This window comes from Hyposmocoma kahamanoa, unplaced genomic scaffold, assembly GCF_003589595.1.
Source record: "Hyposmocoma kahamanoa isolate Upper Pololo Valley unplaced genomic scaffold, ASM358959v1 161, whole genome shotgun sequence".
Taxonomy (NCBI): Eukaryota; Metazoa; Arthropoda; class Insecta; order Lepidoptera; family Cosmopterigidae; genus Hyposmocoma; species Hyposmocoma kahamanoa.
The window spans coordinates 667827-681003 of NW_020653581.1; the positions used below are offsets into that span (position 1 = coordinate 667827).

General features: G+C 34.7%; 1 protein-coding gene across 1 annotated transcript; it reads left to right on the plus strand.

Moving 5' to 3' along the window:
• The first annotated feature begins 172 nt into the window (after nt 1-172).
• LOC113225500 (vacuolar protein sorting-associated protein 72 homolog) lies at nt 173-13032 on the plus strand. Its single transcript, XM_026457814.1, has 9 exons — nt 173-487; nt 2304-2427; nt 3352-3487; nt 3770-3946; nt 5966-6041; nt 6378-6487; nt 9210-9378; nt 9821-9979; nt 11832-13032. Exons 1-9 carry the CDS (start codon nt 357-359, stop codon nt 12022-12024), a joined length of 1275 nt encoding a protein of 424 aa, XP_026313599.1. The 5' UTR covers nt 173-356; the 3' UTR covers nt 12025-13032.
• Nucleotides 13033-13177: the final 145 nt, after the last annotated feature.

The following is a 13177-nucleotide window of genomic DNA, read 5'->3' on the forward strand; positions in this document are numbered from 1 at the left end:
GAACGTCGTTCCTTCGGAACGAGTCACAGTGATACTGTTTGACGGCGGATCATCGTGACGTTATTTATCACCCACCTCTACTTTATGTATATATGTAAACACGCCACCGCATCAAGCTACACATTGACATATCTTGTTCCGTTGCATTGGAGGCGATTTTCGAACAAAACAACATTTTTTTCGTGGTTTTTCCCATCTCTAGTCACAGCCTGGCTGCACAAATTTGAAGATGCTGGCTGGCTTGGTTTTTGTTTTGTCTGGGTCTGTCTGTGTTTGAGATTATTTTACACGGCAGATAAAAGAAGTAATTAAATCAACGTGATTTTAACTTTCGGAGGAACTAATTACCTACAACTATGGCTAGAAGAGAGCGTCGTTCTAATGCCGGCAATCGAATGGCAAAATTGCTCGATGATGAGGAAGAGGATGATTTCTATAAAACAACTTACGGAGGTTTCCAGGAGGTTGAAGAAGATAGAGATTATGTGTAAGTAATGTTCCTGTATGTTTTATTGATGATTTATTAGTTTGATGAGTAATAATACTGTTCATTGTGAGCATTCGAAAGCTCTGATAGCTGCATACATGCTAAACACTGTAGAGAAGCTCTGTCACTGGACAGGAATGGAATCACAATGCTGACTAGAGCCTTAACAAGGCATTGTGGCTTGAACAAGCACACGTCAAATATGGGGCAAAGTAAAACAGGGAGTGTAGTATATGTCACAAGGTGTAATTAGTGGTGATCACAATAGATCAGTTAATGGTCGCAGTAATGGGATGCATAGGCCCAGAATTAAGCGACCCTAATTATGTATAATTGTTTGATTTGTTTGCAAAATATAAACTCATAATTAATGATAATTACGAGTCCTAAGGTTTTGAGAGCTATTGTCATACATTTTACCTGGAATACGCAGTTGTTTTATCAACTTTGTTTCCAATTATTTGTTTAGTTGTAGTAGCAGTAATACTTAGTTTGCATAGCGCTTGGCAGTTTTTCCTAGAAGACATCAGTTAGAATCCGGCCAAATTGAAGGAATTTTTCCGATCTTTGTATTAATAATTACAACAAACTAGTGCAGTAATTTTACAAAAAATAATTGAATGTCAATAAAAAATTTAATTTGTTTCCAATTATTGATTAATTGTATAATAAACTTGAAGGGAGACTAGCTTCAACAGCTTAAATAATATAAAACATCATCATTCAATTTCACTTTTCTGCTTATAGGCCCTCTATATTTGGTGCCACCAGTGCAGTCTTACCCATCTTTGATTTGCGACTGTAATGTTAAATAGTTATTTTGTTGATGTTTTATAACCACTTCTTGGTCATAATTTCGCAGCCACTTTACTCCCACCTATCATCAATCCCCAGCCTGTACAGCGATTGATGCTTAATTTCCATGAGGGGTGCGAACCTCTCATGGAAGAATGGCATAAGTGAACTTATGTCAAAAATGTTTGTTGCTCCATTGAATACAGAAAAATATAACCCACATCCTCTCCAATTCTTGTAACTCTGTCTACAATATTAGTGGATAGTTACTACAATTGGATCATTTATGGTCGCAGTGATGAAGGGCCTCAAAGGCCTCCAAATGAAGCCACCCTAATAATAATACTACAATTGGAGAGGATGTGAGTTATATTTTTCTGTATCTAATAGAGCGATAAATATTTTTGACCTAACTCCACTTATGCCATTCTTCCATGAGGGGTGCAACATCTCTTACACATGACATTACACATAAGATAAATATTTCAAGTTTTACTGGCCACACTGAGTTAAAATGGTTTATGTTGACTGAATAAAAATAACATATGTCTCATTATCAGTACAATGTCATTAATTCAAAATCAAAATGTTGATTCACTGGCATCATGGGCATAGGAACTTCACACTTCACTTTTTATTTTTATGGCTCCATCATTACATAGAATGATGATTTTACCAATGTTACGGTGGAAAGAAAAATTATCAAAAAACAAAAAAAAAACACTTAGTACTATTATGACATTAACCGGTTGATGGATTGGTCCACGGAAGTACTCAGGTGAGAATCAAAAAACAAAAGACGGCACAAACATGTAACACGGATTTACAGGTATATATTATTTACCTGGATGAATTTACTTAGAGTAGAAAATATAGGGGGGAAACACAAAAGTTAAAAGATTATTTATGTTAGAAGTTTGGAGGTAACAAATTATGAAGCGGGACAGAAATATTAGGGCAATGGAAAAAAATGTGTTTCAAGCTTGTAGCTTTAATTAAGTCTTGTTTTCACATTTTTCAGGCAAGAAAGAGAAATAGATGACATTGTTGATTCAGATTTTGATATAGATGAAAATGATGAACCAGTATCTGACCAAGAGGAAGAAGAAAAGAGAAAACGCCAAGTTGGCACTAAAGCTTATAAAGTAAGTTGTTATAGAATTGCTTGTACCAAAGAATAGATTATATTGTATTTAATTGCGTATCACTAATTACAGTTTTTTTACCACATTATGACTTTATACTCTTCTGATATTTAAAGTGGTCACACACCACATTTATTGGCAAGCAACACTTAACAGAATTGAGGGATTTTCATTGAACTGAGAGCATAGTAAATGTGGCATAAATCTTAGAAACAGAATGTGTGAATCAGTGTGATAAATGAGTGTGGTGCAGAAATGGTTTAGTGACTAGGATTGAGAATGGAATGCTTCTTTGGTTTGACCATATGGAATGGATGGATGTTAGTAGCATAAGGCAGCAAATTCTCTACAATGTAGTGTACAGCAGGTCGTCGATTTGTGCATCCTTGCTAAATATACAGATTTGCATTGAGTAGTCTTTGTAACAGTGTTTACAGCATGCAGTTAAGTGTCTTGTCAGTGGAAGAGCAGGGTGTTGTAGGAAGCAACCATTCCGATTCATATAGTGGTTTTAAATGCATTAATGCATTGTTGATGGAAGTGTTTCACAAGTCGTGTTTTATTTATGATATGACACTATTCTGAAATGTAATAAAACAACATGTGTATCGTTCCTGCAAATATGGTTGCCACTAAGCGGCTGACTCTGATCGGTCAATACATTAAACGCCCCGAAAACTATTAGCTGACACGCAACATTATACGCTCCGTCGCTCTGAAGTTGCCGCCTAAGTGTAAAAGGTATCCTTAAAAAAGGTCAGGTCTAAAGTATAATGTGAGTGGAGGAAACGATAGAGTAGTCTCTGGTTACCGCAGTGAGAGCGGGCATAGTTAGTATACATACATACCATCAAGTCTGTCTCTGACTTATATAAATGAATACATATTGTGACATTACATATAATAACTAATTTGTCTTTTCAGGATCCCAACAGAAAAAGAAAAGGAGCATCTAAACATAAGGAGCCACTGGCTAAAAAGCCAAAAGAACCCAAGCCCAAGGAAGAGAGGGCTGACAAGACTGAAAAACTCGATAAATCAGCATTAGATTCTTCAATAGGTATGATTTTAATTTCTTGTCTAAGGTATTGAGGAGTTTTATCCTGTTGTAAATATAACCATTGTATTTTGAATCAATTTCTAAATATTGTAGACCTTGTCATGTCCATTGTAAATATGCTTTTAATGCAATATGCTCAGAAATTACAAGTTCTATAGTTCTAATGGTATTAAGACAATCGTCTCTGCCATTTCTTGATAGACAGAGATCTTGACCTCAAGAATAGAGACAAATTATTTATATGAATATGTATGATATATTTTGTTAAAAACGATATTGCAGAAAGAAAATCGATACGACAAAGTACAGCAGTGAAGTCACTAGAAACTCAACAGAGGATAAAGATTCGATCAGAACTACAGAAAAAGAAGGTGAAGAAAGTGGAAGAGAGGATGCCTACGCAGGAAGAATTGTTAGAGGAAGCTCTAATTACTGAACAGGAGAATTTGAAGAGTTTAGGTAAGTGTCTATCAATGGTATATACACTGCTTACATACCTACAAAAAATAAAGATACCCGCCACTAGAAGTTCATAAATACGTCTTCTCAGGTGTCCATCCAAAATGAACCATACGACACTGAAAAAAATATGATCATTGTCAATTATCCTCTATCTCCTAACCAGGTACAGTTAAGAGCACTATAAGCTTAAAACTGAGCTAAACAGCTTTGTTTGAATATCACTTGTAGTACCATGCAACACGGTCCACCAATTTTAAGCTTGTGCCCTTATCTGTACATAGTTATATGATGTTGACAACAGTACCCTAGTAAAAATAGGATGTGGAAACTATCAGTGTGGATGACTATAGAATGTTGCAAAGGGTCACATCTCTGCCATTATAAATATGAGTTATGATTGTAACATTTGTCTCAGATATCTAAAAATGTGGAACAAGTGATAAAGTTGCATTTTACAACATTTTTTACGACTTATTTACTAATAGTTCCAAGAACTAAATTATAAAGTTAGCATCATTAATTAACCTCCTCTAATAACCCATTGTTTGATTCTTTAGTATAAATAAGTGCTCGAGCTGCGACTCCCATTAATTTGATGGTTTGAGGTCATTTACAAACAATCTTGAACCATTGTTGTATTGTTCTTTATATTTCTTAAATATATTTGTTGTTGGTTGTTGTTGTTGGTTTCGAGTGCATGCAGTAGAATGCGCGAAGTCGTTATCCGAGACGTCGACTGCATGAAGTTGATAACGACTTCACGCATTAACTGTGTGACGATGTGACCTCCTTACATCGTCATCCCACCTTTTTATCGCCTTTTCTCTAGTTCCTGGCCACTCGTTTTGAAATTTTGAATCGTTCTTTAATAATTCCTTTGTCTCGCCATTCTGATCTTGTTTCGTTCCATCGCCACTCCCTGCCCGATCGCTGTAGCGAACACATCTCGTTAATTTTTTGGACTGTTTACCAGTTACCAAAAATCTCTTGTGCGATAAACATTTTAAAGATCACAAATATTAATAAAACGGGAGTAATATTTATAAAAAATAATATTTATAAAACTGGATTTATTACCACTATTTCTTTACCCTTTTGAATTTTAAACTTTAAACTTACTAAGCGAGAGTGCGGAGGCTACTACTACTCTCCTACCTACATTATAATCGACAGGACTCACCAGCAGCGGAAGCTACATTACAATCCGTAGAACACACATGCCCAAGCAGTGCCAGCAGCGCACTTTCAACTGCATGCAGTCGAAACCAACTTCAAGTAGTCGATATAACTGCATTCAGTTAATGCGTGAAGTCGTTATCCACTTATTCTGTCGTGATCTCAGCTTCATGAAGTCTATTACGATTTCACGCATTAACTGCAAACATTCAGTCATTCAGTTCACAGCCTTATTGATTTTATTCAGAATTAAGTACCTTTAATTCTTGGACAAAAATATATTTAAGAAATATAAAGAACAATATAACAATGGTTCAAGATAGTAGTACAACCTTGCTAGTGGAGAACTCATTCAACTATCAAGGTGACCATCGCTGATATGACACTTCAAATTCTTTGAAACCCATCAATCACACGCAAAATATAACTACTTACTTGTTGGTATTAGATAATTGACAACAATAATTTTTTTTAGTATCATAACTTTTTATTCGTGTTTACTATCTATAATATCACATATACTTCTATATTATTATGTAGATATTGTCTTATGTGCCCTTAAATAAATACTAGTGAAAGCTAATCTACAAAGCGAGTCAATGGAATAAGAAGAGGGGTAATACAGTTACCCTTTAGCCGAGTTCGTAACGTTGAAAGTGGTCAAGCTGCTGCTTTCAATGGAAATATTACTACTGTAGTAGAACTTAGCGAGTGACAAAACGAATACCTACTAGCGGCGTGAGGCGGAACCTTATTTATGTAGTTGTGTGATTTTATGCTATTGTTTTTTCACACTACTTGTTATTGGACACACTTTACAATATTTTAGTTTTATTGCAGAAAGGTTTGAACAAATTGAAATGGAACGAAAGAAAGTGAGGCCTATAAAGAAAACTATCACAGGACCCATTATTAGGTAAGAAATTTTCTTTAATTTTACTAACACCCAGTTGATTGAACACTCTTCAAATGGAATGTGTTTTGGAGAGATGTAATTCTCTGAAATAAATACGTCAGGCGTAAATTATTAAGGGTCGTATTCCAGAACTCGACTGAATGCTCAAATCAGGACTTGAGTATGATTTAAAGCATTAGAAATTATACTCACTTGAGTTTAAGGACTTCCTTGCCATTTGGGTCGTATTTCCAGTGCTTGAAATCATACTCAAGTGTGACTGACTTGAACATTGAGTAGAGTTCTGGAATACACCTTAGAGATGATAAAAATTTTTGTAAATTCATTTATTTACAGATATCATTCATTTTCGGTACCACTAATATCCGAAATTGGAGATGATGACAAAACCAGCTTGACACCTATTGCAGATCTGAGTTTAAGTGACATAATTAAAAGTGAAGAAGGTAAGGTTAATAGTAGTTATAATTTATACGTAGATTAACTAATATAGATGGAGCAATTAATATAATTATATGTACTTAAAAAGTGTACATTTACAATAGATCAATTGTATATTTATACTCCCAGACACATAATTCCAGTCACCTTGCATTTTCAATATTAAATGCCCTTGGCTTATTAAACAATGCTTGATTGATCAAGAACTATTATGCAACTTGAAACTGGTCTACGAAACGTCATTTTCTTAAGTTCTTATTGAAAATTTGAATTTAAAAAACTGGAGAAAACTTTTTCTTCGATGATAACTATATTTTTATATTCTAGCCCTTTATGAATACAAATGCAAGGTGGCTCGAGTTTTGTGTCCGGGAGTATTATCCCTCCTCAAAATAGTAGTGCAATAAGCGCCGTCTAGTTGATTTGTTTGTTATCACTGGAAATTAGAGTAGCTTTGATTAATTGCAGTTCGTGAATGTAAAACAAATTTAGTTACAAAAATACCTATTTGGTACTCGTTGCGATATCGCGCTATTGGTAATAGCATTAGCGATTCGCGATTAGCATTCCTCTTGACTTATGGTCTGTGGTCATAATTAATATAAATATTAGGGGTTAAAGTATGAAATTGCCGTTTTATTGCAATAGGTTCTTTGAATTTTCATAGAATCTTCATGGTTTGAGGTTTTCGAATGAAACTTTTTTCAAATGGTTTCTGTGATTTTTTTTTTTTTTTAATTTGAAACATTTGAATATCGACTTTCAATTGTTTTTGTTATTCAATTTAGACAAGAAAGATGGATACTGCGAAAATTCGAGTGATTTTTGAATACGAGTTCCGACGCGGAACTAACGCGGCAGAAACAGCCCGCAATATCAATGCTGCGTTTGGAGAGGGGTCTACTAATGAACGCACCGTGCGATTTTGGTTTAAACGCTTTCGTGATGGAAATTTCGACTTAAAGAACGAGTCACGAGGAAGACCGCCCACACAGGTGAATAACGATGAATTAAGAGAGATAGTGGAAGCCGATCCTAGTCAAACTACCCAGGAATTAGCGGCATGGTTTAACGTTACCTTACCCACAATATTGACTCACTTGCGTCAAATCAATAAAATAAAAAAATACGAAAAATGGGTGCCTCATGATTTGACTGATCTGCAGAAAGAAACGCCTGTTGAAACTTGTGTTGCCTTGTTGAACCGGTACAGAAATGAAGGAATATTGGATCGAATTGTAACATGTGATGAAAAGTGGATTCTTTATGATAACCGGAAAAGAAAAATGCAATGGCTGACCCCAGGTCAAATGCCACAACAGTGTCCTAAAGCAAAACTTACCAATAAAAAGGTAATGGTAACTGTTTGGTGGTCTCAGCATGGTGTTATTCACTATAGTTTTCTCCGATCTGGTCAAGCAATAACGGCAGATGTCTATTGTGCCGAACTCCGAACCATGTTGACAAAACTAGCAGTAAAACAGCCCCGACTCATGAATCGATCTTCACCATTATTGCTCCACGACAACGCGAGACCTCACACAGCACGAGAAACCATTTTGACCCTTCAGGAACTGCAGTTAGAAACCATTCGTCATCCTCCGTATTCACCAGACCTTGCTCCAACGGACTACCATTTTTTTCGTGATTTGGACAATTATCTACGTGACAAGAAGTTTTCTTCCCAGGAGGCAGTACAAAATGCTTTCACACAGTTTGTGCAGTCTAGATCGTCGGAGTTCTATCGCAAAGGCATTAATAACCTTCCCATTAGATGGCAGCAATGTATAGATAATAATGGCAACTATTTTGATTAAATAAATTTGTTAAAAATTTAAAAAATAAACAATTTAGATTTTCAGTACAAATCGGCAATTTCATACTTTAACCCCTATTACTTACATAACTTGTTGTACGTATTAACACAAAGATCGAACACTTAGAAAGAATTCCGTCGCTCCGAAAATCAGATACAAAGATTTGACAAACAAGCACATAGAAAAGTTCGTGGGGTCATCTGGTTCATTCCGTGGCTTAGTTAGCATTGCGTCTATCACGGTTTGCTAGAAGACGTCGGTTAGAGTCCGGCCGGATCGAACGAATTTTTTTCTAATTGTTCGATCTTTAATATTAATAATTATAACAGACTAGTGGAGTAATTTCATAAAAAAATTATTGAATATCATCGTGGTGTAACATCCTGACATTCAATAAAACACTTACGTAACTTTCTAACATTTCTTGATACGAACAAACACAAAAAAAATCCTATATACCCATGTTGCCACACCATGTGTGGTTGGGGAATTTTTGTTTGTTTTTTCCTTTTTGCCCTCGTGTCAATCGTGTACTGACAAACTAGTTGACCATTTTCATTAATTTCATTAGTATTAAAAACATATTTGGTAATGATTTTAACCGACTTCAAAAAAAGGAGGAGGTTGTCAATTTGACTGTATTTCTTTTTTTTGTGTGTGTGTGATTACTCGGCATTTGTGAACCGATTTCGATGATTTTTTTTTTGGAATGAGGGTACACTGAATATTGGTCTCATTTAAATTTAAAGAAAATCCACCTCTAAGGGTGGGAAACTTGGGGATGAATCCGGTTTCGAGTACTCTCTGGTAACCGATTTCAATAAAACTATGCAAATACGTAAACTATGTAAATAGTCATTCCACGAACTTTTGAGGTTGGTTTTTTTATTAAAAAGTTACAATTATTCAGGTCTACTGACGCCAGGAGACCTATCAAACGTGGATGTTTCAATGCCAGAACTTAAACCAGAGACAATTGAAGACAATAAAGTGAACAGTGACGACGCAACAAGAAGTACTAAAATTGACATAGACGTCGTTGGTCTTGACGAGGAGATTAAAATTGATGATGTACCCAAGTAAGTTTTAATGTTCTTTTTGCTTCTAGCAGCTCAATGACTTTAGGAATCATAGAGACGTCTTAATTATGTTTGCTGAAGGAGCTCTAAAATGTTCCTTATGTCGTTAGGCAGAGCTATCATCTTATCCATATCTTCTTATTCATAAAAGTTGTCTAAATGTTTTAATCAGCATAGCCCTGATCCTACATGTTTTTAACCGACTAAAAAAAAGATCCATTGTATTTTTTTGTGAGTAGGTATATTACGTTTTCGATGATTCTTCTTTGTTAGAAAGGGACCTCAATAATGGTCCCATACTAATTGGAAGATAATATTCCACCTTTAAGGGCGTCAAATTTCACCCACTTTCCGTTAACCGATTTCAATAAAGCTTGGCAAATTGATGTAATACCATTAACATAGGTCAGTTTTTTTTAAAGTTATAATTATTACTTTCCAGGAAAGAAATAAAATCGTCTAAGCCAAAGCCAAAGAACGTGAAATGCGTCGAAAGAACATTACTCACGTTTGAAAATGACATCAATGATGAAGCATTCAATTCTTGCTTCCCCAAATCGCAACCTAAGAAGAGGAGAGAACTACTTTGTGCTGTTACTAAGTAAGTTATTCTATACTATATTTTTTTAAGATGGAGTTAAATAACGTATGCAGGGTTGCCACTTTTAACATTTTAAATTGTCATGTCCTTGTTTTATTACTTGTAGTAATTAAGTTATTTTGTCGATAGTTTGTGAAAGAAGATAAAATTATGTTGAGACGCATGCATAGTCAATGTTCGCTCTAATGATTATTTTTTTAAACTCTTCGTTATCACATTCATTTTTCTTATTTTGACAATTAAAATGCTGAATGCAATAAAAGAGACTTTCTTCGAAGATGATGCCCATATTCATATTTTTAATAATAGTAATTTATTTACCGAAAAATTTCAAATTGTGGGAATTTTATTTGTGGCAATAACATAATTCGAAGGCTCATATTATGTTCTCTCCGTTTAGACATATCGTTTGAAGTTTTATTTACTGTGAATTACAAAATAAAATTGTATAGCTAAAAGCAAGTTAGCGTAAAACCAGATTTAAAATGATTGGACAAGAGCTGAGATCACTGACAACAGGGAAAAAAAGAATTATAGGTAAAAAACATCTTTATAATGGCTTGCGTTGGTGTATGCGTTCGGTATTTTCAACTTTTGACAAGTGTCACTAGCCAAATGTGGAATAATATCTTAGAGGATGGAAAAAATAAAGGAAAGGAGCTGCTCTATCTACGGAATAAACGTACATACTTATACCAAAATTGCACCACACATATGGCGGATTTAGTGTTGTACCATAATCATAGATAAGTCAATATCGACATGCAAATGAAATGCGTCAAGCATGTTGAAACTGTTTTTTATGTTTGCAAATTTGTATAGTTTGCTGTAATCAAAGTATGATTAATATTAGGCTATTATTACTAGGCAAGTAAGGAGCCATTTTAAATCAAAATTGAATATAAAATTATTTACCAATAAATATGACGATGGAATTGCATTATCATGTGACCTAGTTACATTTAAAGTTTAATTAAAATTTGTCTGTTCAAAATGGAGCGAACAGTGCTATAATTTCCAACCATTCTTTCTATCTTTTTTCATTCATAGGTAAAGTTTAAAAATAATAATTCTGAAATAATAATAACCTTCTAGTGAATTGTTTTAATAACAGAATATCGATAATATGTCTGCTTACAAGAACAACACTATCTCAAAGTAATCGTTATCAACAATCATCAAAATATACTAACAAACATGCCATCTAAAGCAACCAAGCAAAATTCGCAAGACTTATGAATAAACTACTTAAATTAGTCTAATTACATGAGATGTTTGGGCTATTGTATGATGTAACATTCAGTTGATTTCCACTTTTTCTACTGCTGCACCCCTTAATGTTGCAGCGACGCATCCCTTAATGTTGCAGCGACGCATTTTTATTCAATATTTTTGTCCATTTCATTACAATTCATGCGAATAATTCATTAAAATATTTGGTCAAACATTGGTTTTGACATTTGATGTACTTCCCTTTGACGACCGGAGACGGTTCTTAAAGGGCACTACAAAAATGGCAAAATGAGGACAGTTGGTATTTAAGATGACGTTACGTATTTTCAATTCCCGTGTTTGACATAAATCAATGTAGTGTTATCTCTTTTGGCTTACGACGGCACGCAGTAGTTAAACAAAGACAATAAAATGTTTATGTTTTCGACGTCTCAATGCATCACATACATATAACGTCTGATTTATATTATAACATGTCCTTTGGTTTCTATACTCTAAGAAAAATATAAGAATCATTATTTGGAATAATATTTATTTTTCTGAAAAATTTGAATTTTTTCGTTACTCTTTCGTGAGCTCGAACTAACACGTTATTCAAACAAATTTTTAATTTTTCCAGAAAACCAGCCCGCTACATAGATCCCATAACAAAACTGCCATACAGAAGCGTGGACGCATTCCGTATAATCCGTGAAGCGTATTACCAACAACTAGAAGCACGAGGATCTCGCACCGACTCGCAGACGGCAGCCTGGTTGCGATGGAGACGAGCTGACGCGGCGTCCACTTATGTGCAGATTCATATTAAATGATAATACCTAGTTAGAACTATGTTAAGTGTTCTTTATAACGTATACGTCATCAAAACAACAACTAGGAAAATCTGTAATACATAGTTCCTGAAATTTCTGTAATTCAATCATGAGTTTAGAAACTTGGAAGTCGTTTGCGAACACGTTAGTGCATAGTCATACGGACTTCGCCCCGACTGCAAAATAGGTATCGCACCAGCGGTGAAACAGGATTTAACTTGCATTTGCAAAAAAAGAAAAAAATGGAGCATCGACAAGCAAAAAAAAAAATTTGCAACCACTCTCTTGTGGAATAAAAACTTTACAATTTCAAACACCGCAGAAAAGTGGCCTGCTTGTCGGTTTACTATGGGATACGTTTCGGAAAGTGCGCATTCTACTTTCACCGTTCCTTCTTCCCTCGAAAGTCTGGAATACTCCATCCTTATGTCGTTTTTGCTTTAACAGCTTTTGTTTCTATTTAGCAGCTGTTATCGGAATGCAGCTCTAGTGACTACATTTTAAAACGAGCATATTTAAGTTCTTTACGCGTCCACTAGGAGCGCTGGACTATTTCGCATTTGGAAATATTTTACAATAGGTCCTCGTATCAGTCATATTCAATGCTTGTAACTAATCTGCTTATAAAGCGATACTATCTTATAAAGCTTATATAGCGATAATTCAGTGTTTCTACAATGCGGTTGCTGTGACAGTTGTAGCTAGCGATCCCGCAAAGGATTTGACAATTTTATTTGGCCAATTGTACAGCGCCATCTAGTAGTCACAAGAAAAAGCAACTTATTTTTTTTACGCGGTCGCTACCGACTATACTATATATGACTATAAACTCGTGAGGGTACAGATGCGTATGGTAAATATTTTGTAGAGCGACTGTTGGACTTTCCACTGGTTTTACGGTCTGTCGTATTTGATGACCTCAATGTTAAAAGTGGTATTAAATATAGTGAGTTGTTTTAAAATTGTATGATCTCTATGTTGTAGTGGAGATTGCAAATCCACAGCATTATATTTCAGAACAAGAATTTGTAAATTATATTATTACTTAGAAATAAAATATTTTGTAACAATTATGAAGGTTGCATTTTTTATCCGCCTTTGGAAGTTAAACACTATTTGCAATTAAAATTTATTTGAGGAAATAAATAGATTA